The sequence below is a fragment of the Primulina tabacum genome, chromosome 7 (assembly GCF_025594145.1).
Source record: "Primulina tabacum isolate GXHZ01 chromosome 7, ASM2559414v2, whole genome shotgun sequence".
Taxonomy (NCBI): domain Eukaryota; kingdom Viridiplantae; phylum Streptophyta; class Magnoliopsida; order Lamiales; family Gesneriaceae; genus Primulina; species Primulina tabacum.
In genome coordinates, this window is record NC_134556.1 from 39134773 (window position 1) to 39159057 (window position 24285).

The 24285-nt window shown below is 36.2% G+C and overlaps 4 protein-coding genes, 1 non-coding gene and 1 pseudogene across 10 annotated transcripts; 4 read left to right on the forward strand and 2 right to left on the reverse strand.

Annotated features, from left to right (window-relative positions):
- The first annotated feature begins 925 nt into the window (after positions 1 to 925).
- LOC142550993 (putative pectinesterase/pectinesterase inhibitor 32) lies at positions 926 to 3864 on the forward strand (annotated as a pseudogene).
- Positions 3865 to 4289: 425 nt separating this feature from the next.
- On the forward strand, positions 4290 to 6705 carry LOC142551909 (putative pectinesterase/pectinesterase inhibitor 45). Its single transcript, XM_075661393.1, is given in 4 exon segments — positions 4290 to 5024; positions 5026 to 5393; positions 5483 to 5643; positions 5739 to 6705. Coding segments are annotated over 4 exon segments (1752 nt in total). The 5' UTR covers positions 4290 to 4496; the 3' UTR covers positions 6434 to 6705.
- A 240-nt stretch (positions 6706 to 6945) lies between these two features.
- On the forward strand, positions 6946 to 7755 carry LOC142550777 (pectinesterase 3-like). The gene has a single exon (XM_075659837.1). The coding sequence runs from the start codon at positions 6946 to 6948 to the stop codon at positions 7753 to 7755; it is 810 nt and encodes a 269-aa protein (XP_075515952.1).
- Positions 7756 to 9151: 1396 nt separating this feature from the next.
- LOC142551910 (eukaryotic translation initiation factor 3 subunit K-like) lies at positions 9152 to 12013 on the reverse strand. The gene is given in 9 exon segments (XM_075661394.1): positions 9152 to 9621; positions 9800 to 9882; positions 10286 to 10352; positions 10472 to 10522; positions 11273 to 11335; positions 11440 to 11490; positions 11583 to 11600; positions 11602 to 11640; positions 11753 to 12013. Coding segments are annotated over 9 exon segments (714 nt in total). The 5' UTR covers positions 11891 to 12013; the 3' UTR covers positions 9152 to 9417.
- A 472-nt stretch (positions 12014 to 12485) lies between these two features.
- LOC142551911 (uncharacterized) lies at positions 12486 to 22565 on the reverse strand. Of its 6 annotated transcripts, XM_075661397.1 has the most exons (13): positions 21629 to 22563; positions 20043 to 20307; positions 19626 to 19811; positions 19135 to 19281; positions 18595 to 19041; positions 18058 to 18343; positions 17452 to 18024; positions 16327 to 17291; positions 15506 to 15693; positions 15258 to 15413; positions 14155 to 14389; positions 13378 to 13691; positions 12486 to 13197 (listed from the first exon to the last, which is right to left on the reverse strand). In XM_075661397.1, the coding sequence occupies exons 1-13, from the start codon at positions 22375 to 22377 to the stop codon at positions 12888 to 12890; spliced, it is 4821 nt and encodes a 1606-aa protein (XP_075517512.1). In that variant the 5' UTR covers positions 22378 to 22563; the 3' UTR covers positions 12486 to 12887. The 6 variants fall into 6 exon arrangements, with proteins under 6 accessions (XP_075517512.1, XP_075517511.1, XP_075517510.1 ...); XM_075661396.1 differs by having other exon boundaries at positions 16327 to 17282; positions 17452 to 18343; positions 21629 to 22565; XM_075661395.1 differs by having other exon boundaries at positions 17452 to 18343.
- Positions 22566 to 23185: 620 nt separating this feature from the next.
- On the forward strand, positions 23186 to 23258 carry TRNAA-UGC (transfer RNA alanine (anticodon UGC)). Its single transcript has one exon. It is a non-coding gene; the product is annotated as a tRNA-Ala (tRNA).
- Positions 23259 to 24285: the final 1027 nt, after the last annotated feature.

Below are 24285 nucleotides of genomic sequence, written 5' to 3' on the forward strand. Positions count from 1 at the left end.
CACAAATTTTATTTATTTATCCAGCTGATGTTAACGTTTGGCATAGTTTTATTTTTGACAAGTTGACGCATTTTAGTCCCTTTAATTTGTTTCTTGGTTTAGCAAGGTTACATTTTAAGTATGCTTTAATCTTTATGAAAGGAATAGTTTGATTTGATATTAAATGAGTTAATTAGTAAAACATTAAATACTATGATTCCATGTCATAGTCGTTAGCTAAACAATCGTTTTTCAAATATACATACATAACACTCGTTGAAATTCACAAATACAACAAAACAGGTATATTTCACGATTTTATTAAAAAAGAATGTAATTCTAAAATTTTAAAAGTAATAATAATAATAACAATAATAATAATTATTATTATTATTATTATTGTGAGACGGTCTCACGAATCTTTACATATGGACACGAGTCAACCCTACCGATATTCACAATAGAAAGTAATACTCTTAACATAAAAAGTAATAATTTTTCATGGATAACTCAAATAAGATATATGTCTCACAAAATATAACATATGAGACCGTCTCACACAAGTTTTTGCCTAATAATAATAATAATAATAAAAGCTTAATTAGCCCAAAAGAATCAGATTTTGGTAGTTAAACAGTCGCCGCCGGCACTTCCTCTTCAAGCGCCTTCATTTAGTGATCAAATTTACATGATTTATATAATAAGTTAACAAACAGATATTATATTTATTAACTCAAATCAAATATAAAATATAATGCGATATAAAACTTTATATATATATACATATACATATATATATATATATATAATTTAACAAACATTTAATAATTTATGGCAAACCAAGTGGCTCAAAGTTAAGAAAATAATATTAACCATATTTTACAATCCAACTCTGGATCACAATTATTTAAACCAACTCTTTCTTCCCAGTTCTGTATGAATATTGTAAGATTTTCTTAGCCAGAGAAAATACACACACACACACAAACACTTCAGGCTGTAAAAAAACACCAGTTTCTCCCACATTTTGTCACCATTAATTAATCTCGCAAATATGGCTTTCTGGAAAATTCTGTTCTTGCTGACTCTGTGCCTTTGTTTAGCTAATATTGTACACTCGGAGTTCGAAACGTTGGAGTGTCTGAATGTTCCGACACGGGAGTTCGTAGGTTCCGTCAATGCTACCATTGAGACAATCCAGCAGGTGAGTTCCGTTTTATCAGGGTTTGCCGGAGTAATGGACAATTTTCGACTATCTATTGCTGTCCGAGATTGCCAAGATCTGGTGGATACTTCTGTGGAAGAGTTGAGCTGGGTTGTTTCGGCTTCTCTGAACGGAAATAGTAAACATCTTCAACCTTTTCTGTTTCTCTTTGGCTGAATGTGCATGCATGGTGTAACTTTTAACTACAGTGTTATTTTATTTTAGGAGAAACACTTCCTGCATATTATTTAATTTAAATCTATAAAAATATTGGTTAATCTCAATTAAAAATCAAGGGAAACATATATATATATATATGTGTGTGTGTGTGTGTGTGTATTAGACCAGACGTATTTTTCTTGTATCATCAATTAAAACTTTATATTTATATATAGGATGTAGTGTCCTTTATTAGGGAAAATTGTCTTGCCCCCATTAATTTTTCCAATTTTTTATTTAGGCTCACTGGGTTTTCAAAGTTTGGTTTTAGTATACTAACTTTTAATTTTCGATTATTTTGATCCAACTTATGACATGATACTAAAAAATACTTACATGACACTGGAAAATGTTTACATGACATCGAAAAATGCCAATGTGTCAGATGTCACATCAGTAATTTGATCAAAATAGCTGAAATTAAAAGTTAATGCAGCGAAGCCAAATTTTGAAAACATAATTATCCAAAACTCAAAATTAGAAAAGTTGATAAACCAAAAAAATCATTTTCCCTGTTCAACACCATAGATAAGAATGTTATCAGCATTTTGTTATTTAAAGAGGAATTTAGCATATGTGAGAAATTAAACAAATGGTAGTGGAATTAATTAGTTGAAAATCTCTTAAATAAAATTATAAACTAAATTGAAATTAAACATAATATGTTGAAATATCTACGAAAGGCTACATATTCATGTGGCTGCCGTCATCTAGGATCTCATCACTCATGATCAATCAAGGATGGTTATTTACCAAACGAAAAAAGAAAAAGAAACTACATTAATTATACGTACGTATATTTAAAAAGCTATGTTATACTTTTAAATCTATAAATTTTAAGAATCATTATATTATACATAATTTCTTAAAAATCTAATTGTTTAATTAAATATAGTTTTTTTCCATTTGTGTTCGAACGTCAACATATAATATCTTGAATTTCTTTTCAAAAATATATAACATCTTGAATTTACAGGCAAAGAAAATGGCACTGGAAATATGAATTCAGACATGAAAACATGGCTGAGTGGTGCATTAATAGATCAAGAAACATGCAAAGAAGGGTTGAATGGCATAAATGGGACCGTGAAAAATCTAATCTCGAGCAACCTAGACCTAATCGCATCGTCACTCCACGAACTTCTCTCAATGGTCAAACCGACTACGGTCACGGCCCCTGACACCATTCGTGGCAGCAAGAAACCTAAAACCCACGACAAGTTTCCTATTTGGTTGAGTCCCCATGACCAGAACCTCCTCAACTCCACAAACACCACGGTGGATGTGGTGGTTGCTGCGGATGGGACGGGGAATTTCAGCAGGATCGGTGATGCTAGTTGCGACGGCGCCGGAATATAGTGCTAAAAGATATGTTATACATGTAAAAAGAGGCGTGTATTATGAGTATGTGGCGATCAATAAGGAAAAATGGAACATAATGATCGTTGGAGATGGGATGGATGAAACAGTGATCAGGGGTAATCACAGCCATCCTGATGGATTGAAAACGATGGACTCTGCAACATTTTGTAAGAAATACTTTTCAGGGAGTGCCATTTTCTCTTTTTATCTAATATGGAGTCACATTAAGAGTTCCAATGTTTTTTTTTAATGTAGAACTCTTGCTACAAACCCTTAATTCTATGTTTTCTTGTTCAGCTGTGAAAGGGAAAGGATTCGTCGCCCGGGACATAACATTCGAGAACACGGCCGGGCCGCATAAGGAACAAGCCGTGGCATTCATGTCCAATTCCGATCAATCGGTTTTGTATCATTGTGCTTTTCGGGGATTCCAGGATACCCTCTACGCGCATAAAAACCGACAGTTTTACAGGGAATGTCATATCACAGGTACCGTCGATTTCATCTGCGGACATGCTGCAGCCGTGTTCCAAAACTGTCAAATCAAGGCCCGGAAAGGCCTTGTTGGCCAAAAGAACACCATCACGGCTCAGAGCCGAAACTGTACGGAAGAGGAATCGGGATTCTCAATCCAAAATTGCAACATTTCAGTTGAACAGGATATCTTAAATATGAACATAACATACCTAGGCCGGCCCTGGAAGCAATATTCGCGAACTGTTGTCATGCAATCGTACATTGGTGACGGCATTAGTCCCAAGGGATGGCTCGAATGGAAGGGAGATTTGTATTTGGACTCTTTATATTATGGTGAGTATATGAATTCCGGACCAGGTGCGGGCTTAGCGGCACGAGTGAAATGGCCTGGATACCATATTTTCAATGATTCGGCACAAGCAGATCCGTTTACAGTGTCAAAACTTATAGCAGGAGACAAATGGATACCCGCGACAGGGATAGGGTATTCATCCGGTTTGGCTCACACCTGAAACAATATAACTTTTTAATATTATTCAAGTACCTGTTGAACTTGTCTAGTTATTGTTAAGTTACACATTTAACTAATTATGGATATTCAAGAATTACAACTTATTTATAATACATAAAAGTAAATGATTGAATTTTCTATACTATTTTATACCGTGTTATAATATATATTCGGATATATTTAGAATAACCAGTGTGTTTGCAGGCTACTATGTGTTTGGTTTACCAAGTTCGCACGCAATTTGAACCAAAATCGGATAGATGTAAGAAACGCTAATTAACAATCATAAGTTAAACAAAGGAATAAGCGTGTTCACATAAACAATCCACAAGTAAAAACTTAAATTTCGCTAAATGGATGTTTATCCGTCATCCACTGCCTTAAACTTGCAACTAAATTGCTCAAATTTTAATGAAAGCTCCTGAATTCTCTCTAATCCAGACCTCGCTCGACTAAACATCCGCACCCCAACGGCGTTTCATAAATAAACTTCGCTAAATGGATGTTTGTCCATCATCCACTGCCTTAATCTTGTAACTAAATTGCTCAAATTTTAATGAAAGCTCCTGAATTCTCTCTAATCCAGACCTCGCTCGCCTAAGCATCCGCACCGCAACGGCGTTTCATATATATTTTACAAAAGCAAGCCAAGAAAAAGATTGTTTAAACATCTTAGAACAAGGAAATCCTGCCTTGGCTTGATTCGATAGTAGCCAAGGCAGAGATACTTTTACCATATCAGCAATGGCATTTCAAGATTTCGACCAGATTTCATTACGTAGAAAACAAGAGAGGCAGCAAAAGATTAAAAGGAGGATCACTATTGCCATTGCTTCGAGTGTAGGTGTTCTTCTCTTGGCTGCTGCTGCTGTTTGTGCCGTTGCATACAAAAACAATCTAGATGCTGGTACAGGTGGGCATAGCGAGTCCCACTCTGCTCCTAGACAGGTCGTCACGGCTGATAAGGCCGTAAAATCTGTCTGTGCGGGCACGGATTATAAGCAAACGTGCGAAGATAGCCTGTCAAAGGCAGTCAAGGACAATGCCACTGCTCAGCCGAAGGATATTCTCAAGGCCGCTTTTTCTGTTGCCTCAGATGAGATTGATAAGGTTATCAAACAAGCTTCGGGACTCAAATTTGATAGCCCTCTTAAAAAGGCAGCGTTTGATGACTGTTTGGTGCTGCTAAATGATGCTAAGGAGGAGCTGAATAGCTCTATTTCTAGTATAGAAGGCAAAGATTTGATAAAGTTTTCGTCAGAAACCGGTGATCTTAAGCAATTGGTTGAGTGCCGTTTTGTCTTATCAGCAGACATGTATCGATGGATTTCCTGAAGGGAAGGAAAAGGATGCATTGAAGAAGATTTTGAAGACTACTAGGGAACTTGGCAGCAATGCTCTTGCTATTACGTCGCAATTGTCAAGTATTTTTTCCATCTTGCAAGTTTCTGATGTGAAACGGAATCTTTTATCTGTAGATGAAGATGGATTCCCATCGTGGATCAGTCGAGAGAACCGGAGAATGTTGAAGACAAATTCTCCAAAAATTAGGCCTAATGTGACTGTTGCGAAAGACGGCAGTGGAGATTTTACCACAGTTTCTGCAGCATTGAATGCTATGCCTGAGAAGTACACGGGACGGTACAATTTGTAGTGTTTCTTCTCGGTTTCTACTTGATTCTCATGCCTGTTATCCTGGTAAATTGTTTCCAATTTGCACGCAAATGCAGATATGTGATTTACGTTAAAGAAGGAGTGTACCAAGAAAGCGTGATGGTTACCAAGAAAATGGTAAACGTCACAATGTACGGTGATGGATCACAGAAGAGCATCATCTCGGGAAGCAAGAACTTCGTAGATGGAGTTCCAACATTTCAGACAGCTACTTTTGGTATTCCTTGGATTCAAATCTTCACGATAGTTTAAACCAGGACGATATACTTCATGCTCCAAGAAAATTTATTTATATTTTTCACAATCTTGCAGCCGCTTTAGGGGAAGGATTCATTGCCCAATCACTTGGATTCAGGAACACTGCCGGTCCCGAAAAACATCAAGCCGTGGCTTTAAGAGTCCAAGCGGATCGTTCAATCTTCGTTAACTGCAGAATGGAGGGATTCCAGGACACCTTGTATGCTCAAACCCACAGACAGTTCTACCGAAGCTGTTACATTACCGGCACAATAGATTTCATATTCGGTGATGCAGCTGCCGTGTTCCAAAACTGCATGATCTATATTCGTAAACCATTGGAAAACCAGAAGAATATCGTCACAGCTCAGGGGCGTATGGACAGGAGGCAAACCACAGGGATTGTGCTTCAGAACTGTAAGATTTTGGCAGATCCGAAGCTCGAGCCAGAGAAGGCGAAATTCAAGAATTATCTAGGCAGGCCCTGGAAAGAATACTCGAGGACCATTGTCATGGAATCAGAGATAGGCGATCTGATTCAGCCTGAGGGATGGCTTGAATGGGAAGGAGATTTTGCGCTCAAGACCCTTTATTATGCAGAGTTTAATAACAAAGGCCCGGGGTCGAATACCTCTGGAAGAGTTAAATGGCCAGGATGCAAAACCATTAAGAGGGAAGATGCCTTGAAGTATACTGTTGGACCCTTCTTACAGGGAGAAAGCTGGCTGAAGAATCCAATTGTCCCTGTTCGCTTTGGCTTGTTTACATGAGATATTGTTTCGAATATCAGTTAAAGTTTTCTTATTTTTTTCTCTGTTTATAAAGAGATTCAATATACAGATATGGGCGTTAGATTTTCTTGCTATTCTGATCTTGATCTATTTCTAGGCCAGCAAATTAAGATAAAGAAAACCAACATAGGAAACTGGCCACTTTGGCATGTATTATTATTATTATTATTAACTTTGCAGCTGTAAAATCGAAATGAACAAACCGAATAAATGAATACTGTTATAAAAATATTTGTTTGTATCCATTTTAACTTTTAGCATGAAACCAAGAGACGTATACCAGGATCAACATTGTTTGCAGGCATTTTTTTATCTCATCCTGATTTCATTTTATAAAGTAATTACATGCTGTCTTTCTTCTTCCCTTGAAATTATCAGAATATCATTCTGGATGGACCTAGTAATTATAAACCAATAAAAATTGTCTTACAAGTTTGCAACTTTCTACCTGCATGAATGTGCAATAAAGTGACTCAGAATCGAGAAAGAAAATGGGATCACGAGACGATTCATTTAAAACTGCCTCGTTTGATGGATTAGAGGAGCAAGAAAGGAAGAAAACGCCTGATACAGTTGAAGTTTTTGAGAGCATCAAGAACGATGAATTTGAAGAGGAGGAATACCACAGGCAAACGCGTAAACGTCTAATAATCATAACTGTGGCTTCTGTTGTATTGATTGTTCTGATCATTGGAGCAATAATAGGGGTAATTCACGGAAAAGATAGTCCCCCCAATTCGAATCAGGTAAAAGATCCAATCTCTAAAGTATGTACCTCGACAAAATTTCAAGATTCTTGCTATTCAAGTATACATTCCCTCGTGACATCCAGCAAAGATTCAACCACTGATCATGATAGTCCCTCACAAATCTTCACACTTTCACTAAAAGTGACGCTAAATGAGCTGCTGAGGCTGCATTCTTCCATTCTCCAAAGGTCCGTTTCCTTCGGAAAAAACGGCCCAAATGGTCCATCTTCTATTATGGAAGTGTTGAATCTATGTGAAAATCTTATCCAGGATGCCATTGATCGTGTCAACATGTCAATTTCCTCGTCCTCTGAATTCGACAAGTTCTCCAGGTACGAGGTTAGTGATGTTAGGAATTGGCTAAGCTCTGCATTAACCTATGAGCAAACTTGCCTGGATAGTCTAGTGGAGTTTCCGAGCATTTCAACGTCGATTCTGGAAGAAATGAAGGCCAATATAGAAAAAGCCACAGAATTCACCAGCAATAGCCTTGAAATCATTTCTAACACGTTTACAACTTTCCAAAGTTTCAAGATTCATGTCCTAAAGTAAATGTTTTGAGAAATGGAAGTTGGTCTTGGGGATGGATATTGACTATTTCTATAGAGAATTGAATATTTATTCTAATAGACACTTGAGTTTGAGTTTCTGAATTATTGAATATATGATATTTTCATGCTACCTTGGTATGTAAATGTTGCAGGATGGATATAAATTTTTTTTTTATATGGACGAGTTTGTTACAATCGAGTCTCATATCCGAGATTTTGTCCCAAAAATGGATTCCATTTTGATATTCAATAAACAAGAAAATTTGGTAATTAGCCGAATCCTTGTCGACAAAATCTTTAATAAACTCCTCCATCAAATTTCTTGTTTCAGTCCCAAAATCAATGGATCTTGTTATGTGTGTGTCCTTAGCTTAGACTCGAGATGCAATGTTTTCATGAAAATCAATTCAAGTAGGATTTTCCGATATTGGGTGGATTTTTTAGGGATAAAGTGGAGTTTTCATAACACTTAAACTTAATTACTTTAATTAAGCCCTTAAAAGTATGTATATAAATAGTATAGATTCTTGTGTGTTCTTAGTTTCTGCACTTTATTTTTCTACATAATTTTAATTTTTTTTCCGATGATCACGTCAGAATTTGGACATTTTTTTGTGTGCATTGGACATAAGATTTCAAATTAAAAGATTTAAACACATTCCAATTATGTGAACGTCGTGGAAACCGAAGTCTCTCTGTTTATTAACTAATGTAATATATTTCAAATTCATGCAAAATATAAACATTTGGAACATTCCCCATAATCCAAATCTTTCCGTCCAAATGGTAGTAGGAACAAACCATTCAATGTTTTCAACTTTGATATCTAAAATACAGCTACGTTAAAATCAGTCGGCATATTAATGCTGGCACTGCAGCCGGTCAGCTTGATCAAATTTCAAAGTATAATTTCAACATGGAGCTAACAAATCTTCAACCTTTTAAATTAAATTATACAGAAGAAGATTTGAAGGCTTAGAGGTCTAAAAGAATTTAGATGATTAATAAACTAGACTGTAATTTAAAAAAAAAAAAAAAGAAGAATGGATCATGTACTGTGGAAAAAATGACATTGAAAAACTGAGCACTAAATATTGTAATCATCTTCAATTTGTACATTACATAAAGTTCAAAAATCCAAATGCAGACGCTAATTCAGAATTACCACAAATGCCATCTAAAATTTGCCAAATCTCAACCGCAAGCCACCATAACAATAAGATTTTTAGGGACTAACTTGTTTTTTTTTCTGTTGAAAGATACTATCTTGTTTTTTAAGTGACCTTCAACGGAGAAAATATTGGCCAAGACACACAATATTTATTTGACTATCAATATAACTCCACTATATCGTCCCCATGCTAACAGATTTGAGAAAAATGCAGTACACCGGAAGATAATAAACCTGAAAGTTGGCACCATTTCAATAAATCGTCAGTTAAAAACCAGTAACAACAATCCCATGGTGCATATGAACCTTTAACCCTACCAAATAACAGGCTCTTTCAATTCTTGCTTTTATCGCATGAACATGAGACATGACTAGAAAAGTTTCTCCCAAACAAATCTAAAAATAGGCCACCATCATGTAAAATGCATGCATGCAATTCATGATAAAACTCTGCCAATATAAGAGTTTAGATTTGAACCGAACTTGCAGGAATCAGCCAAGAATAGGGAAAATGCGGGTGACATGTTCTAATGGAATGTCATCTGCAATGGTTTTCTTAAGCTCGGGATGGTTGAATTCGTTGGGTGGAAGCTTAATGAGTTGCCCCTTATCCTGCGTCATCTCTATGGACCAACCAGAATTCGCAATGTGGCTCTCGAGAAACTTGTCTAAGGCCAAACCCTCAATATTAATCGCCTGTGAAACAAACATCCATCAGAAGACTAAAAAAAACACTTCTGGATCCAACTTTCAACATTCAGTGGCCTGTGAAGCAACTCGTCAATTGTGACCAACTCTGTGAGAGGCATTTTTATCCAGTAATTGAAAACCTAAGAACACCTAAAAAGGTAACTTCAAGGGAAAGAATCAATACCTCAGCAAGAATAGTTCTCGGGACCTTTTTGTAAGTTAGCGAAAGAACATGAATTGCAAATGCTTGAATCGCTTGTTCAAAACCTGTATGTGTTATACACCTTTTTAGCAAAACTAAGTGAGTATTGAAAGGAGTATCACAAATGTGAATACATAGGACATGAATGAAGCCAACTTGCATTTTTATTGAAAAGAAACACATCATGACAAGATAAAACATTATGACAAAAAAAAAATTCCCACTAAATTCCTCAATAAACATTCGAGTGTCTAGTTGCAGGTTACCACTAATTTGGTGTTGGTCAATATGATACTCTTGTTAGAAGACAGCAAATCAAATGAAGAACTTCTGGCACTGGTCAGATTATCATCACTTTCCATAGATTTACATGTATTATGAAAAGTCGGCTCTAGTAATTTTCAACTTTCAGAAGTCCATAACCCTGGATGATGCTGGGAAAAGAAAACAGTATCTGATCATATATACCTGGTACAACATCTAATATATGGCGGCTCTTAGCAGCTTCATCCCAAAACTGACGGAATCTGGCAGTCTGAAGACAAAGATAATCATATATAATCAGATCTACGTAAATTAATAGCATGTCAATCATAGCTTTTGATACAGGTTTATTTTCACGTCAACGAGAAAAGCGACGAAAACTGAAAATACCTCCAAACGGTGTGAGAGAACAATGAGGGTCTTGAATTGGTCCTCCATTTGCTGGTAGACAGTAGTTTTCAAAGAGAGAAACGGAAAATAATAAATCTTCAGAAAAAGTGGAAATCCAGATAAAAATCAATGAGATAAAAAGTCACTAAACTGATAGGGATGAAAAATTCTCATACACAATCACAAATAATTAAAGCCAATATGTTGGTTCACTGTCGCACTAAAAACGAATCAAAGGAGAATCAATTTTGTGCATCTCCCACTGTGGACATGCCAGTAGCAGCCTCAATGTGCTTATACACGGGTATGATTGGCATAATAGAGACTACCAACATTTATTAAAGTTGGATTAGAAGAGTTGCCTAAGCATCACATTAAATACATTACTTCACCCTGAAATGCATTATGATTGTTTCAAAAATACTTACCACGAAAATATAACAACCAAGGAACATGGATCTAATATTAGGAGTTCAGGTCAGGTGGATCACTATGATCCACGGGGTAACAATCATTTCTTCACAAGTGAAAAATACCATGAGCAACTGACAGTTAAAATCTCAAAGCATCACAGGATTTAATCAGTGGATAAAAGGGGAGCACATTAAAGTCATAAATGGCAGCTCATTGAATTATCTTTTGCTACTTTTGGAGAAATGAAGCGGAAATTCAATTCAGTGTCCCAATCCCAAGAACAGTTGATAGAACTTACTAACTAGACAGCTCAAAGTCGAAGCTTGAATGTAAATTAAGTCAACGACACAACAGAGGCATGCAATTGCATTTCAGATAGAAAAGTACCACTCTTTCAGGAATGAGAAAGAGGCAAAGACTGAAATCCTGAGCAGGCATCGCCATTAAAGCCTGCAGAGAAATGATCTTAGACATCAGTACATATTTATACAACAAAACAATTGCAAATAATGAAAAAACGATGGCCACGATTTCTGTTTTCAGACTACAAGTACCTTGACTAAAATTCGAGCCATAATTTGAGTGCTCATTCTCTCCGGTTCGAACTGCATTCCCACAAAAGAAAAAAGCAAACAACAATTAACAAATAAACAGGAAAAAATAAGGATTAGCTACTAAACAAATAAAAAATCCAAACCTGGTACAGTCGCAAAAGGACAAAGATTTGCATTCAAACTGTAGGTTTGAGACGAGACCTACGATTGCAATCAAATATCAAGTACGCCATAAAAATGCTAGGTTCTCATAATTTTAACAAAACCAATCATCAACCCAAAAGAAAATTAGAATCCCAAAAAAGACACGTACTTGTTCGTTGACGTAGATTTCCAGATCGGGGAGGATGTCGGGGTTGTACGGATTGACAGAGATGAGCTGCTCCACTGTGTAGGACGTCGTCGATTGCTGTTTTTGACTCGTCGTCGTATTAACTACCTCTCTACCCATTCGTTTCTTTTCTTCGAATTTGCGGGAGATTAAATTATTTTTGAAACCTAAAAATCCTCAGCTTTACTAGGACACGAGATGAGAAAAAGGAAGATGATGGCATTTAGGGCTTTAGAGCACATGAACGTTTTTAGTGGACAATTATACCCTCAACATCGGTCCTTTTTTTTTTTATTTTTAACAAGTTCTCATGTTCATGTTACGTTAAAAAAGCAAATTTTGATGGATATATTATGTTTAATGTACAAAAATAATTTTTTATTGTTCTAAAATATTTTTAAAATCCATATAATAAAGAGTAAGTTTTTTGTGAGATATTCTCATGAATCATTATTTGTGAGACGAGTTAACCCTACCGATATTCACAATAAAAGTAATACTTTTAGCATAAAAAATAATATTTTTTTATGAATGACTCAAATAACAGATCCGTCTCACAAAATACGACCCGTGAAACCGTCTCACACATGTTTTTATCCTTAATATGTCCAGCGGAATACAATTTGTAGATCTACACGGCAAGATTGAGCAAGAAACCACGATTATGACATCGCTGACAACACATAAACGAGAAGATTGAAGGTAAAACAAATGTGCAAACTAGCTATATACTAAATAATTAACTGTAATATTAAAGAGAAGAATACCAAATATAGGTACAGATCAAAGTAACTATGATACATGTAAACCAAATTAGTTGCGTATACATACTGCTTCCTGCAACAAATTTAGTTGCGTACCATATTTTCATAAAAATATTTATATACATTAAAACTCCAAAATGTCAGCATAAAGTACGAAGCAGTATCCCAAGTCACTGACTCACTGCAATAATATACCCATGCACCTCCGCCCTCTCCTTCCTGTCATCATTCATGTGTCTTCCTTCCTTTCAAAAATGTGAATTGTGAAACCAGAAAAGAGCCATTTTCAGGCCCTCTTCCTATTAAAGGATTTATCTGAAACCAGAACGCGATGTGAATCAAATGTATTGACTTCAATTTTTCGTTGCTCTGCTTGTTTTTGTCTCATGAAGAGGTGACCGACGTGGGTACATAATGATTGCCAAAACTAAAGAGAATGCAAGACCAACGACTCCACTAAATGGCTGAGAAGGGTGGCCACCCGTAAACCATATAGGGAGATAAGGTCGATATTTCAAAAAGCCACCCGTTTTTAAGATGAGACTGCAAGCCAGTATCCCCGTACGGATCCCTACGGGAAGGGAGAGGCTACCTTCACTTCGTTGACGAGCTCCAGACAAACTCAAGGACAATAACCACAATCCAGGTATTTCCCATATTGACCTATAATTCAATAAATATTAAAAATAAGGTGTGAGATATGAAACCATAAATAACCCTATAAACGGATCCACACAATAGATATCAAGTAATCTTCAGGTCAAAGTTCCAAACATTAACATAGAACGCTTGAAGACTATGAAAGTAAGAGATACCATGAGCGAATAATATGGGAACAAGTACCTTTGAGATAAAGAAAATGCAAGCCCAGAAATAATTAATCCACGGTGATAACCAAAATCGGAAGAAATTTCCTCGGGCAACCATGACCGAAAGAGCAATTCCTCCACAGTTGCAACACCAGTTGCAGTGGCAATTCCTTGAACAATCAGCAAAAGCATACTTGCGTATGACTTCATCAATGTAAAGGGTTCTGAATATGGTAAAGATAAAGTAGTAGGCCAACACAATTGCACACAGCCAAGCAAGGAGTTTACTGACTGTATCATTAAAACAAGCATTGTCCCTCCAGCAAGACCCATCAAAAAGTTTCTGAACTGCAATGACGCAAGCGGAGAGTGGAAAATGTGGGTAAGAGTAAATGTCAAAGATCAAGACCAAATTGGAAAACAATAATGAGGCAGTCCTGTTTTTTTGTATGTGGCTCCAAAAGAACTTCTATTAGAGAATTATTATCCCAGCATCAAGGACCTCTTTCTCAAAACCAAGTGTTCAGTTAATTAAACGTTTTGGAGATAGTGAATCGAAGTTCCTTCTATCCAAAAATATTCAAGAAGAAGAAGAAGAAGAAGAAGAAGAAGAAGAAGCTTTTATTCGATAAAATCTCAACAAAAGCTACCAAGAAAGAGGGAGAAATTTTTCGTGTTGATTCACATCACCAGAAGATATATCAAGGCTTTTAAAAGCAAAAAGACATCCGCTATTGTTATAGTCATATCATATATCAACCAACAACAACAGCATCTTCTCATGCTAGAATCATAGAAATAATATACATACCTTAGGTATTGAAGTAAAATCCAGACCATATTGCAGTAGTGGATCATCATACTTGCGAATTCTTTTCCCCCACAACATTACCATTATCATTATAGAAATATACAGGCTAGTTATGCAAGTAAGCTCGACAATTTTGAATGGATTTGGAGTCGTCCAACTTCGCATTAGAGATGGAAACAACGGAATAATAACAGGTGACCATAGAAGCAGCACCATGAATATAAAGCCAAGAATCCTGATAAGAAAACAGGACAATGAAAGCAATTCAGCCAACAATCACAAGATCTCATGCAACGTGCATATACTGATGGTAGGAGGAGAAAGAATACAAAATTTTTCCACAAATAAAAGGCCATTACTATTTATCATCCAACATCCACTAGTGTAATGCACTTTTGAAATTAATAAACCTGATCACAAGATGTTTAATTGAATTTAATAGTTTCAACAAGAGACTGTTATGCTTTTTTCTATTCGGATCATATTTTTTTCAATTTTTCTCAACATGTCTCTATAGCTGATAGCCACCCTCTTTTCCTTGTTCTAACCGTACCTTCAGATATGGATGCAAAGAGACTTGGCAACTGTACTAGGTTTCTGTACTCCCCTAATTTAAATATCGACCACTTGGCGAACAACAAATGATATGCATCAACTCTTAACCACCTCTCCCAATATAATAACATGTTTTAACCACTCCAATAGGATTATAAACTGTATTTGGACACTGACAATATTATTGAACCCTCAACGCATCTGACCATTGAGGAGATCATTGTGCCGTGGAAATTGCTTCAAATGATAAGAGAATGAAGTGTTTCCAAAATTCCAGATGGTTTTTAGTGCAGAATGCAGAGATTAATGCATGTGACAACAAAAAGTATGGTAAAAATTAATTAGACCATTTTGAGCATATAAAACAACTTCAAAATTCTAAAATAGCTTTAGAACAAGAACCCAGAAATTGTAATGATGTCAGGCGTCAGATAATAAAAATGATATAAGTCGTATTCCAGAAAAATATTCTCCTTAACTGTAATGGACAACATTATCCCATAGATTAGAAAATCATAGATCACCCGGAAACAGATGCAGATATTCACCTCTGAAACAGCGGACGTTCAGCAATATGCAGAAATGAAATGAGCCTGTCAGTTACACTCATTGCGCCACGTATTCCACCCCAAAGCAGCGCAACTTTTCCAACCAGTTTCAAAATTCCCCCCTTCTGTCCTAGTTCTGCTAGCATGGATACCAGCCTATTTTTGGAGTTAAAACTTCAACCTCTCAATGAACAAAATAGACAAAAAAACACAGACGTCAGAATATAAGAATGAATGACCGTGCCAACCTTGCATGATCCACTTCCCCATCTTCTGTTGTAGGAACCACAGGACTAGCAACAGACATTGCTTTTTCCGCAAGACTTGTGACTATATTTTTCTGAGTTCTCTCCGGTATCTCTTCAAGCTCGGAAGGATCTGCACTATTTGCTTCCTCCTTGCGGGAGTCCATTAGAGATCCACCAGTTTCAGTATCCTACAAGCACATCATTGAAAACAGGACTCAAACTAAAGACCAAAAGCAGTGTGTGCATCATGATCATCTAAGATAGGTAACAAATAAAAAGGCATGGTCAACCGTATATGTCAAATCTTCATTCTCTTTCTTGATTACAAAAACTCACAAATTGGAAATTTCCCTTAAGAAAATCAAACAAATCCTAAGTTGGAAATGCAGAGGCATCACTGGTGAATCAAAATACGAAGCGGTATTTATCAGGTACATATGTAGCATATATAACTGTTAAAATCTAATATAGGTCAACTTTGCAATCATTTATTACACTTAAGAAATTGTTTGAGCAAGAGCAGTTTACAATCTGCCATGACTAAACAATGTTATTTCTTTCCAGTCCAGCCCACCACATGCCTCTAGATAAGTTTTTAACTGAACATTACCGGAACTGCTTCAAAAGACTTTCTGCAGATAAAGTGCAAGGTTGAAACAATATAGCATTGTTTAACCAGACTTCTGCTAAAATTAAAGATGTTGGAATTGACTACTGATATTAACAATGATCACAAGGAACCACAAAACACAAAGATGAATCAAAGAAGAGTTTAATGATGCATATCAAATTCTTAATTATTCATTATGATTAGTTTATACCTGTTGACCAATAAAAAATGCAGATGCCCCTAGAGCAGTCGTAACAGCGCCTAGCATTACATTATTGCCGCTTGAACATTGGACAGCAATCTTATCCTCATCTTTGCTAACCGGCAGGCATAGACTACTTTCATCTTCAAATTTCACCGGAAGCCGCGCATCAGTCTCTTTTTTGTCGACTGGAATAAAACTGGCTTTTGATTTTTGAACCTGATGAAAATTGGAATCTTTTTCACCATCACTATCCAATGCAGAAACATTGAAGAATTTTCGAAGTGAAGCTAAACTAGAGCCAACAATAACACCAACAGGTAGCACTCTTTTTAAATATTCGGTATCCTGAATAGCGAATGAAATAGCTCTGACTATATTCTCCCCGTGGAGAGAGCCAAGCGTATTCGACGGATGTTCATTCTGCTCGCGCATGTCTTCCTTCTCGTGCCTTGCAGCCAGAGACACAGCATTTGCGACACGTTCTATATCCCTAGCTATTTCAGACTCTAATTCTTCCATGTCAGCACTGACCCTCCTAGAAACTTCTACATTTAAACATTCTACTATAAGATTTTTAACAAAAAACATCGACTCATCCAACTTGCCAAAGTCAGTGCGCTCAGATGCCATGTCCATTTCCTCAAATCCGTCATTTATTTTCTGCTGCTTTCCAGAATCCAATATGACATAAGAGGGTTCAATAATATTGTCAGTGTACTTAGTTTTAGAATTAGGACTATCCCTAGAATCACCTTCACGGGTTGTAAATTTTTCACCAGACGCACCATCATCTTCTATTTGTTCCAGAAGTCTCCACTGACCATCTTTTGGGAAATAGTAGAAAGGCAAAGCTGACTTTGCACCCAAAACTGCAGGCCTGGATTTTCGCAACTCTGAAAGAAGGTAAGCCCTAAGGTATTCCTTGTAAAGTGGGTCCCCATATGGAAAAGTAGCCAAATAACCTGGAACCCCTGAAACATTATTCAAATCAAATATTTGCAAAGTTCAATGTTGCACAAAACTGGCTCTTTATTTTGTTTGTCAGCTGACTATAATGGAGTCAATCAAATGCATTATGTGGTTCACATCTTCCTGGATTAAACAAAACATCTGAATTCACAGAAATTATACCTGGGTTTCTCCACATATTACCCACACTTTCTGGATTATGGTCATGATCCTTCAGATTGCGAGTGTCTTCCGTCAAATTTTTTTCGGCGTCCCTTCTATTGACATCTAGTTTATCACTTTCATCCTTCACTTGATTCTGATCTTCTCTTTTCGCCTGTAACTGAGCAAGCATGCCCTCAATTGCCTGGAATACACCGTTAACAGCAACTTGAGTGGAATCGTCGAACCCCGTTAAGGCATCTAACGCAGAGGACATATTGAAGCTGGGGGGCGCAGCATCAGTTTGAGTTGAAACAGATAGTGGCTCTTTCTCTTTATTCTCCTGATTGTTTTCTGCTTTATTTTCTGCGGGTTGAGTCTCAGTAGAGGAGGATGGAGCATCAGAATTTCCATCAACGTGATCAGCTTCTTTCACCTTGCTTTGATCATTTGATACATCATAGCCATCCTCGTTATCCTTTTCTTTCAGGTTTGATTGACCTTCAACTTTTTCTTTTTCCATTTTCTTCAGGTTGTTGGCAAGATTGTTGTCCGATTGACTCAAACCTGAATCATTAGCTTTTTCAAGTTCTTCTGACGGCTGATTTGCTAACTCCATATCTACACGAGAACCATCTCCAGCTTCATTGCTCTTTTTATTTTGATCAGAAAAGCGAGCCTCCTCATCACCACTTCCTCTTGATAGTCCAATTTTTTCTTGCAATTTTGAGTTCAGTCCTGATGCCACATCGGGAATGTGCCCCAATCCCAACATTTCATTAAATTTTAGATTAGACCTTTGACTCTGCACAATTTCAGAAACAGAGCTAATAAGCTTTTCTCGTACATCTTCAGGTACCGCATCTTCCAACGCTTTCATCAGCATCTCCCCTTGACCCACAGCATCAAGGACCTGCAAATCGTTACTGTTTCTGATTAGATCATTAGTGTTTCTTAGCTATGAAGTTGTTCAGTTATATCTCTCCACGTGTTAAGAGTCAACAATTAAATTTTTGAGTCCATTAGACCAAGCTTAGAAGCTTTGCAAAGGCATATCTCCTTGACGATGTATATATGATGTTTCTTTGCATCAAGTCTAAACATACATTACCTATAGAGTCACAAGCTGACAAGTGAGAGGTATAAGCATGTTATGGGCAGTACCTTCTTTTTCTGTTCTTCTGAAAGAGTATCTGGCATAGTCACGTCAAGCATATTCATCATCACTTGTGCAGTTTGCAGCGCTTGTCCTCTTTCATTCTCGAAAGATTTAGATGCTTCGTCTTCTTCTTTTGCGTCACTAGCATTAAGTTGATGTCCTACATCACTACCCTCATCTTGCAGTCCAGTTTGAGGAGGCATCCTTCCTATATCTCTTGCTGATCTTGGATGAAGTTTCCCCTCGGTATCATATACGTGCAGCATCTTTGATGTAGAATTTTTAGCAGAGAATCCATTAGGGAAATTCAGGAGCTTGTTCTCACCATCAGCTTTACTAGAAGTATTATCACCGAAGAATGGCAAACCCTTCGAAGGATTTACAGTGAAATCGACGTCTTTCAGAAGTGGGTGACGGCCTTTTAGAAGTCCAAGCTCTACAGCATTGAGCCACTGCATGGATGCATTAAAGATTTTTTCGTCATGATGCAGTGCATATCAATCATACAGGCAAAACTTTATTCAGATGACAAATCGTATAGTTACCTCGATCGTTAGATTCAGGCACCAAGAGAAATTTAATAAACTATCTCTACCAGATGATGAATGAGAACAAAGAAGCAAACTTGTGTACGGATTTTCAGCAATCAAACCCCTTGGAATGGAAAACGTTGGAAATGTTCCACCATCGTTCTGAATGAATTAATAAAGCAACAATTGTCACTTAGAAATCACATGATTTACCAAGAACATGAACAAGCAAATTGAACCAGAACCGACAATTCAACTTAAATGAATAGTGGTATTCAATTTTACTTGAACTCAAATACAAGTGTCAAGAGCAATTATATCCAAACCATCCATGTCATCACATCTCATTTCTGGGATATGTATTGTATACTCAGTGTCATAAAAAAGCAAACATGCCTATTATATACTTCACAAGTACAGAAAGGAGTTTTTCGTGCTTCATATGATGGTCAAAGGTAAAACATTGGTCCGTGGTGAAGCATAGCATCAAAGAATGAAAATAACACCTGAATAAAAAGAACAGGAATCTTCACTTTGCCCACCACATCTAGTGTGCTGGATTTCTCATAGAAGTTTTCAACGTTATCAAATCCATGGGACACTACTGATATCGCATTGTCAAAATCTCTAGTGGATGATGCCAAGAGAGCTTTTTCCACATCAAATCCTTTTCCTCGACCTTGAAATAATTCCTGAAAGGCAAAGGAACAGTTATAATAAAGAAGATATGGATATTGGCAAGTACGGAAAACTGCATCCCAGCCACATAAATGCTGCCATAAAATACGCTGATTCTCGAAATAATGGTTCCTTCTATAAGTAATAGTTTCTACTTTCAAAGAACAGCAATTAGGCAAAAAACACAAGCAAAAATTAAATTTCTTAAAAGAAAAAACAAGAGCAAGTATGTGAAGAAGAAAAACCTTGTTACGTTGAAGTATTCCGATCAACCCTCCTGTTAGCTTCATATCCTCCATAGTTGATCGAGTGGCCACCTCTAAGTCAAATGGATTGTCTATGCATGTTGCAGCTGTTAGAGGTGTTCTCTCTCCATATTCAACCAAGTACTTTGTCAACATATTGGCACCATATCCCAAGCCCACACCCATAAATGTTGTCCACGGTCTTTTCTTGTGAATAAACTGAACAGCTGTGAAGATATCATCGCTGTCAGCGGCGGTAAATAACCTACATAAATGAAGTAGTTACAGCGTCCTACTATCAGCTTGTTTTGCCGGTCCAGGAATGAAAGAATCTTCTCAATTAGAAACCTGAACATCAAACTGAATGATTAACAGAGTTATTTTGTTTTTTACTTTCATCCGATTGAATCCATCAGAATTGCTTTTTCTTCCTTTGATACACAGTCTTCCAGAAACTTGTAAATTCAACAAGTTCACATAAACATTGCAAACTTAAAAAACTAAAGAACTACTGATTATCCTTTCTACACTAGGTAAAAGGCAATAGCAGGCAAGGGCCTTGAATCACTAAGCCTGCAACAAAAATAAGGTCAAAGCACACTAGAAAAAAACAGCTGGACCTTATCAGGCTCACCATGATAAAAATAAGTCATGCTTGAAGAATAATGATGAAAGAATTTCAAAAGACTGCATTCAGAAATTTTAATAAGCATGCATCTGAATGCATATACTATCGTGAAATACTTGATACAATCTGGCAGTGCCACGAATTTGATATAATCTGTAATTGGTTGAAGAGAAATAAGTCTATTTTCAAAAATCAAACAGCCGTTGTTTCATGTGATAACCAACTTGTTGAGAACAACTTGACACAACATTGTACAACTCGGTAACCTCAAATTTGGCTGTAACTCAAAACAAGCACGAAAGGTCAGTAAACATGAAGAATTCACAAACAAAAACATTCTGTTTTCTCACGTTAAAAAAAAGACACTGGATCTTTCCTCTATATTCTGATACACTTAACCCCAAGCAAAGAAAGGATATCTTTCTCCTCAAATTTCTCCCACACTTCAACATTCTATCACCTATAGCCATAATAAATTCACTTCTACTTAACCACAAGCGTGGATCAATCTTCAAATTACGAAAGCTAACCAGATATTCATAGACAATTCCTAAAATGTTGTCCAATCTCGAATTTCTTATCACTATCCACGTACTTCTCCACATACAGTAGTACGTAGAAACCTAAAGCATGAATGATATCATGATCGATTTCTCGTAGCATAAGCTGAGAAATTTACTGACTAAATAACTCTAAAACTAGTATTTTGCTGCTTACACTTTCCAAGCAGCAGTAGTAGTAAAAGTACCCAAATAAAATAATCAAGCCAATTAGCTGCCACATTGCAAAACATTAAACTATTTTCTGAAAAGATTTCATGATTTCAACCTAATGTAAGCTCTAGTTAAAAGGTCCTTTTAGATGCCAAACTATGCCCTTGGATTGATCCATGTAATGAATAAACAACAGTAGCGAGTGAACGAAAACATGAACAAGATTAATTATAGATAAAACCAACCGCGGAGTGATCAATGGTGAGCCCGCACACCCTCTTGGATTCATGACAACTGGAAACACCCCTCTTCTCAAACACTCACGAACCAATCGCTTGATTTTCCCCTCATAACTCCCTTCTGCAGTTCCTGGAACAATAAAAACTGTAGTATCCCATCCTCGCTCCTCCTCTAACTCCAAATTAGCCGGCCAATCCAAGGACAAAACTCCACCATCCTCCGTGCCAACACAGAGCCTCTGATACGCCAACTTTTCCAGGATGTCATCCTCCTCGCTCTTACCCTGAACTATCCTCCCACAGTTCAAATTCACAAAATGCGTACCCTCTTTAACGAGCTTCTCATTCACATTCTCCAGCAATTCACCTTCAGGGAAACGAATTGACGGGCAACGCAACGTCACGAAGCGATTAAACGGAGTAGGGCTCGAAAACAAAATCCACTCCCCGACAGTAGAATCAAAACCACTCCTTTCTTCAGGGATCGGAATCAATTTATGGGATTTAGAAGAAAAATAGAAAGCGAGGCCAGAGGTGAACCCGAGAGTCGGGGCAATGTAATCAAGGTAGCTTAGCGAAGGAAGTTGAGATAGTAGGCCATGAAATAAATTATCGGAAATCAAAGATGAAGGATTGAAGTGGCTACAGGGTCTCAAACGACGGCGTTTCCGGTGATGGCGGGAAGGAAGGGAGGTTCTCTTGTGGATTGCGAAGGACATAAGCAGGCATTCCTTGTGTGGGAAAGCGAGGCTCATTTCGTACGCATGAGGCAGCAGCGCAGCGGAGGTGGTGGTGGTGGGATTTGTTGAGGATTTATGAATGAAAAAATCGCGGTGGAGATTTGGAAGGTGGCGGAAGTGGCGTCGGTTTGAAGTGATGGTTACGAATTGGAGTTGGCGTAAGGTTTGAGAAATGGATGACTGGACACGTCTTCTTCAAATAGTAACGCTCTTCAAGTCATTGAGATGAGATGACGTGCGTCCTCTCCATATGCTGATTCCACTAAAATCCAATTAATATACACAAAAGTCTCGTCATATTTATTTTTCTTAACCACTCATTTTGCAATATCGACCAGCAAATCATATTAACCGAAAATAAATATACATACATATATATATATACTATTTTATTAAGTCTGTGACTTTTATATTAATTAATTTTGGTATCATTATATGTTTTAATAATTATTTATATTGATAAAATGTTAAAATTCAAATGTAAGTTACGGATAGAATTGTTGTTTCTTGGGATCTAGGTATAGGTTCAATTTTCACGGAGGTCATTTTTTTATTCTTTTATTTTTTGATTTATTTTTTAATTTATATATCCTCGCTATTTCTTATAATTATATTTTGATCCTTGTTTTTTTATTCTTTTATTTTTCAATTTATCTTTTAATCTATATATCAAAATTATAGTATAGTCTATCGCTATTTCTTATAATTATTTTCGAAATTAATTTGTAATTAAAAAAAAAAAACATTTCTGACATTGTTGTTAAAAGTATAACAAAAATATTGTTATTATATTTATAATAAATTAACTAGAATAAGCTTGAACGGGGATGTAGCTCAAATGGTAGAGCGCTCGCTTTGCATGCGAGAGGCACGGGGTTCGATCCCCCGCATCTCCATATTTTTACAACACCATTTCTGTTTTTGTTCCTCTATTCTTTTCAGTAGAATTTCTATTTAATAAAAAAACTCCCTTTAAATTATATTATAATTTTTTATTGATTAAATTATATTATATTTAAAAAAAATTCCCTTTTTAATGTGTAATCATAATTTCAACTTGTTTTTTATTTATATATTCGAATTTCATACCTGCATAGTCGCTAAAACATTTTGCGAATATAATAGGTCTTGGATTAAAGTCTCGTTTGTGTGGGTTGTTTACTTAGGCAAAATATTTTCCATCGTTTATATTTAAAAAAAAATTATTATTCACATTTACGATTTTGTTATTATAAGCAATATATTTTGAGGTCCTGGTTTTATACGTAAATCATTTGATTTTTAGAATAATAATAAACTCCATTTAACTTAATCTTATGCTACATTGATCAAATATTTTATGAGACAGCATAACCTTGGCTGGTAACAATTCCATAGATTCACGAAACTAGGTGGATTATTTAATTACCATGTGAAAATTGTCTCTTCTTTTCATCATTCCATTTTAAAAAAAAATGTTTCCGAATCAATTTAAGATATAATAAATATTCTTAATCTATGATACTCGATACATGTGTATTCATTTAGTTTTAATTTGTTTATTTACGATTTTAAATTTGTGTGATATCAAATTTCAGTTTTAGTTATGTTTCGGTCTATTTTTGAAATTTTAATTTTTTTTCCATTGGAAATGTTAATGTAATACACATACATCAGCATCTCACTGATGAACATCAACGCGATATCTGAAAAGGAATAAACTGCAACAATAATAAAACAAAGATAGCATACTAAAATTGAAATTTGACAATATAGAAGACATAAATCGTAAAGAGATAAACATATAAGACCAAAAAAAATAAAAATAACATCTTTTTAGTAAAATATATAAGAAGATTATTATTGGGAGGAGAAGTATAAATTTTAAATTGTGAAACGGTCTCACGAATATATAAGAAGATTATTATTGGGAGGAGAAGTAAA